Raw genomic sequence first — 5,500 nt, 5'->3', positions numbered from 1 at the left:
ATTTTTGTTTAGAGGTCAAAACATTTTTTATTCTTTCAGAGGTCGTTCAGAAACTGTATCAAATGCTTTGAATACAAATTAAACCGATCCAAAGTGACCATTGACTATAAGTTTCATTCATAGAGTTTATCAAACAGCCATTTATCTTTGTTAAAAATATCGAAATAGAAAATGCAAGCTTTTTTGAAGCTGACAACTGCCTAATAAAGGTTGAAGTCTACTATGATAAATGTTTTTGAAAATAAAAACCAAAAAAAGAAGCATAGGTAGGTTGGAGATGAAAGTGGAATTTAATATGGACAGGCTGAAATTAGGCCATATCTATCCACCTTTCTCACTCAATGCTATCTAACTACCATCACCACTCTATATACATCAACACTTCAATACCATTTCTTTACTCTTTCACACATTAACTTCTCATCCACCATCACCACCACCCTTATCTCCAATCTTACTTCCACGACACTACCACCACCGTTTTCCGGCCATGGTGATCAAATCAAACACCATCATTATGGCCGTTGCCATGTTGGTGGGACTGATTTTCGCCGGGCTTCCATGTTTCAAAGCACAGTCACCAGCCGGAGCTCCGATGATGTTGCCCGGTGCACCAATGGCGATGGCACCAGGACCTGATTGCATGACAGCATTGTTTAACGTTTCAGATTGTTTGAGTTTTGTTCAAATTGGAAGTAATCTGACTACTCCCGACAAAGCATGTTGTCCGGAGGTTGCAGGGTTGCTAGAAAGCAACCCTATATGCTTGTGTCAACTGGTCGGTGGAAGTACTGCTAAAGATTATGGAATAGATATCAATCGGGCTCTCATGCTTCCTGATGCTTGTAAATTAGATGTTCCTTCGATTAACGCATGTCCTTCAGGTTATAAATATTATCTCTCTACCATTAATTTGTTTGCTTCTTTTTATTTAAAAAAAGTCAATACGCTACTAATTAATTAGTTTATCAGTTTCGAAATCAATGTTGAAAACGTAATTAAGTACTCTATTTTAGCAAACTAGAGTTGACAACTGGAATGTTAGTCTTTCGTCTTTCCATACTCGAGTTGACTAATCTTATATCTAATTGGTCATATCACAAGATTTAGAAAAAATGTGCTGAAGCTTTTGATGATCTTCTAAATCGCTTTCTTCTTTAAAAATATTTGATTGCTACATTTAAGGTGTGTTTGGATTAGATTTTTAGCTTATTGTTTATAGCTTATTTGTGGTGGGAATAAGCAATAAGCAATAAGCATGAGAAGGAATGCTTATTAAAATTAGCTTATTTAGCCTAATAAGTTTGATTTAATCCAAACACTCAAATTAACTTATTGTGGGAATAAGCAATAAGCATCTCTTTTTTTTACTATCCAAACACCCCCTTAGTCATAGTTAAGCATAGTTATTACATTAATTATGTATAACATGTATAAAAAGGACAAAAATTAAGGAGATAGGCCAAACTACATATATCATTCATTATTTAATTCATATCACTTTTGAATTCACAATACCATTAACTTTCTTTCTCTTTCACATTAACTGATTCACCGAAATACATTAAAGTTGCTGATTTATCTTGTCTAGCATTTACGGATACACTGAATAACTCCAAACTTCATAAATCATTTATTCATATCCTTTAAGAATTCAAATAATAGGGTCTTATATATGGTTTTTTTGTCACACTCATAAATCATGGGTTCAAATCTCTTAATGTACGTACGTTTTCTCTTTTTCTTTGATATTTCACAGCTTCTCCAGTATCAGCTCCCACACCTAGCTCAGCAAGTGAAGCACCTGGATCAACAGCAGGTAACTGGTTTCAAGAATATTTACATCTAAATTCAGATAACACCATCATTATGAATTTATGATTTAGTTTTATAAACAACATTATGTTTCCTTTTATAATACCATAAACCACATGAAAGCATATTAACCCTCGTTTGCATTGGGCCGGGTTTTCAATTACTGATCATCACATGAAAACAAAAAAAGTTGATATGTGTCACTATATATAGACAATTATAATATACATAAACGCTGGCTAATTTATTTTTATGTGCATGGGGTTAATGATTATGAATTAAACAGGTGGTCCAGGGCCAGCTGGAGAAGAAGGGTTGAGCCCAACTGCATCTGGAAACGGTGGCAGCAATGGAGCTTCAAGCTCTGCAATTCACGATCTTTCGACACTAATTTGTTTAGCGGCTGCTATCTTCATAGCATACTACTTTTAATTTAATTCTTTTACTTTACGATATGCAACTCATTGTCCACATTTTTCCTATTCTATTATATCGTATATGTATGTAACATTAATTCACACATTTCGTGCTCGAATTTACTTAATAATATGTAATGAGTTTTATATATTTTATTTGTAGCCTGTAGCTAGGGATTATTATGTCAGGCCAACTTCAACCGCTACATCAAAAGAATAAAGAATAAAAAATAATACCACCAAAATGCAATTCTTATCCCAACTACATACCAAAAATCATATTTTTGTCAATGATATTAACAAAAATGACCACTTGTTAATCGAGAAGTAAAAAAAAAAGATAAACAAACAAACAAAATAACAGGTATTTTGGCAAAAATAATAAGCAATGCCCCATGATCCATGTGGTATCCGTATGTGTAGGTGGTTGCTTATTTAAAGGAAATCCGAATTATGATTACCCACATTTCAAATAAAATGATATTTATTGGCAAATAGTTTTATTAACATATTTTTTTTTTTCCTAACACTGCATTATGTTTTATTATGTTTTAATGACATATTTATATGCTATTATATAAATTAATAGATTTAGTGGCGGTTCATATTTATTCAAATATCATTAAAAATTATAGATTCTATGTTATACAAATGTTAAAATGCATTTATATTACATATTTACCTTATTTGACCTAATTCAAGACCACTGTGTCACAAACAAGGTTTCCAGAACTATTGAGAGCCCTCTAGAGAATGTTGGAGTGATTAAGAATACATGGAAAACTGTTGAGAAATTAAGAAGTAAGAACACAGTACAACTCCTTGGAAGATGCTAGAGTGTGATAGAAGCCCTTGGACCAAGATGAAGTGGCCTAGAACAATCTAGAGGACGATAGAGGAGTAAGAGGTCGTTTGATAGTTGCTGATTGGGTTAGAGCTGACTGAGTTAGAATCTGACTGGGTTAGAAATGCTGACTAAGTCCATATCTGATTGAATTTATGCTGTTTGATTATTTATCTGACTGATTGTGCTGAATGATAAAAATGACCATATTATCCTTATGTTGTCCTTTTGTGACGGATAAAATAATTATAAAAATAAAAATTATCACATAAAATCCAAAATAAAGATACATAATTTAAAATCCAAATACAAAGTGTAGTACAAAACACAAATACACACTGTCATACATAATAAAAAAGTATATCATTTAACGTGAATCATTTGAAAGTGTTTGACTAGCAATCTGGTCACGCAAAGTAGTCATTTACTTAACGGCTTCTGAACCCCAATCTATGCCTTGTATGTTTTGGCCCTCACTTCCTCCACCTCACACATTAGGAGTAACCATAGTGTTTTGTTCAAAGTTCGTAAATAGTTCATCTTGAATATCATATTTCTTCATAAAATTATGGACCGCAACACATACAATAACTATGTCTCTTTGCACTGGAAAAGGATAAGGAGCCATACGTTTTAAAATTGGAAATCTCATCTTCAATACACCATAAGCACGTTCAATGATATTTCTAAGTTGTGCATGAGCATGATTGAACCTTTCTTCCTTTGTTAAAGCTCTGTTTCTTCGAAAATCGGCTAACCAATACCTAGTATTGCGGTAAGGAGCCATAAATCCACGGGTATTGGTGTATGCGGCATCACAAAGGTAATATTTATCTGTACATGGGTGACAAATTAATCATATAAATAATATAGATAATAAAATTTATAGAAAAATGACAAACCTGGTGGAGGGAATGGAAATCCAAAAGTCGGATTAAATGCTACTTCTTTCAAAACTTTAGAATCGTGTGCTACACCCTCCCATCCAGCCCATAAAAAGGTGAATACCATATCAAAATCACAAATTCCTATTACATTTTGATAACATTCACCTTTTCCTCTTCCCCTATAGCGAGTTTGTTCATCAACGGGCACAACTACGTTTACAAGTGTTCCATCTAGTGCACCTAATGCTCTAGGAAATATGTTTTTTTAGCTGTCTATGTCGTTCCGAGGGATTTCTTGGTGTATTAGAAGATGTTGGTACAATAATTTCTCTTGTAAAACACATCATTACTTTTAGCACTTCATGAAAACATTGATGAATCGTTTGTATGGAGTGGTGAAACCTTTCTTTAACAGCTCGAAAACGTTCATTATGTCCTATAACATGTAAAAATATAGCCATCTTCTCTTCAACGCTTATTGTCCTACTACATTGCAACCAATTTCTTTGAGTAAAATGGTTGCATAATAATACAAATGCATCTTGTGAAAGACGCATCATATCAAAACATTGTATAAGACATCCGTATATCAAATCTTGTGTATATGCATGGCCGGTTTCTTCTGATTCGTTAGCTTTTATCCTCCCAATTATATTTTTTCTTTTTCGAACCAACATCAACTAATAGCATGAGAGTATAAGGAAACCTAAAAACTCACATTCCTTATCCATAAGTAACCTGTTACATGTTAAATACAAAGCACATAAATTTTATAGCAAAAACCATAAAATTAATCAGTAACATTAAAATAGATGACATATAACTCTATATCATAAAAATCCATCACTTAAAAATTCCATAACATAAATGTAAATACCAAATAACAATCCTAAACATAACACATAAACAACCTAAACTTAAAAATCCTAAACATAAAACATAACAACCCTACATATAAAAATCCATAACATGTACCATAGTATAAATCCGTAAAGCATAAAGACAAAAACATCCTAAAGTCATACTAAAGTCAACCAAGTAATCCAAAATTCTTTCCTGCACTTTTCACCCACAACTCACAAGTCGAAGAGTCGAGGCGTAACCAGATTTTCCTGTTACCAGCATTTTCAGTGAACAACATGAGAGCAGTGATGTATTTCGGATCAGAATTTCCCCACTCCAAGCCTCTCAATTTTTCAATACACTCATCCATCTCCTTGTCAAGATTATTAGTTTGCGCGAACGCTAGAGCCCCCTTCATAACTTCCTTGCCAACCTCTCTTATGTCATCATCAAGTGAGTCCGTGGGTGCATTTCATTTTCCTCTTTTGTTTTTGGACCGACCAGACGAATCTCCACTTGCATGTGATGCACTTGTAGGTGGGGGTACTGTTGAAGCTGAGGCTGAGATATCCATTTGAGGTGGTGTATCTACCATCTCGATATCTTCATAATCTTGTGTAGTAAAGCCTTCTGCAGGGTGAGGGAATGTTGAAGATGGTCCCCAACTAGCAGCACCAGTCGAGGTCGCACCCTCA

The 5,500-nt window shown here is 33.9% G+C and overlaps 2 protein-coding genes across 2 annotated transcripts; one reads left to right on the top strand and one right to left on the bottom strand.

Annotated features, from left to right (window-relative positions):
* Nucleotides 1–255: 255 nt before the first annotated feature.
* On the top strand, nt 256–2,382 carry LOC145073664 (non-specific lipid transfer protein GPI-anchored 2-like). The gene is made up of 3 exons (XM_079020184.1): nt 256–884; nt 1,760–1,819; nt 2,102–2,382. Exons 1-3 carry the CDS (start codon nt 491–493, stop codon nt 2,245–2,247), a joined length of 600 nt encoding a protein of 199 aa, XP_078876310.1. The 5' UTR covers nt 256–490; the 3' UTR covers nt 2,248–2,382.
* Nucleotides 2,383–3,562: 1,180 nt separating this feature from the next.
* Nucleotides 3,563–5,223, bottom strand: LOC145075502 (uncharacterized). Its single transcript, XM_079021729.1, has 3 exons — nt 5,082–5,223; nt 3,978–4,103; nt 3,563–3,909 (listed from the first exon to the last, which is right to left on the bottom strand). Exons 1-3 carry the CDS (start codon nt 5,221–5,223, stop codon nt 3,563–3,565), a joined length of 615 nt encoding a protein of 204 aa, XP_078877855.1.
* Nucleotides 5,224–5,500: the final 277 nt, after the last annotated feature.

The sequence above is a fragment of the Lactuca serriola genome, chromosome 9 (assembly GCF_051521515.1).
Source record: "Lactuca serriola cultivar US96UC23 chromosome 9, Lser_US96UC23_V15, whole genome shotgun sequence".
In the NCBI taxonomy this organism is placed as follows: domain Eukaryota; kingdom Viridiplantae; phylum Streptophyta; class Magnoliopsida; order Asterales; family Asteraceae; genus Lactuca; species Lactuca serriola.
The sequence above is the reverse complement of the archived record's forward strand: the minus strand, read 5'-3'. Positions and strand labels throughout refer to the sequence as shown.

What these genes read in the sequence shown, in the direction of transcription:
- LOC145073664 (XM_079020184.1), top strand. Translation starts at nt 491, where the DNA reads ATGGTGATCAAATCAAACACCATCATTATGGCCGTTGCCATGTTGGTG. An exon ending in GATTAACGCATGTCCTTCAG is followed by an intron (nt 885 to 1,759) that starts GTTATAAATATT and finishes GATATTTCACAG; the next exon opens with CTTCTCCAGTATCAGCTCCC. An exon ending in AGCACCTGGATCAACAGCAG is followed by an intron (nt 1,820 to 2,101) that starts GTAACTGGTTTC and finishes TGAATTAAACAG; the next exon opens with GTGGTCCAGGGCCAGCTGGA.
- LOC145075502 (XM_079021729.1), bottom strand. Translation starts at nt 5,223, where the DNA reads ATGAAGGGGGCTCTAGCGTTCGCGCAAACTAATAATCTTGACAAGGAG. An exon ending in GTTGTTCACTGAAAATGCTG is followed by an intron (nt 4,104 to 5,081) that starts GTAACAGGAAAA and finishes AAAATGTAATAG; the next exon opens with GAATTTGTGATTTTGATATG. An exon ending in ATTTCCATTCCCTCCACCAG is followed by an intron (nt 3,910 to 3,977) that starts GTTTGTCATTTT and finishes ACCCATGTACAG; the next exon opens with ATAAATATTACCTTTGTGAT.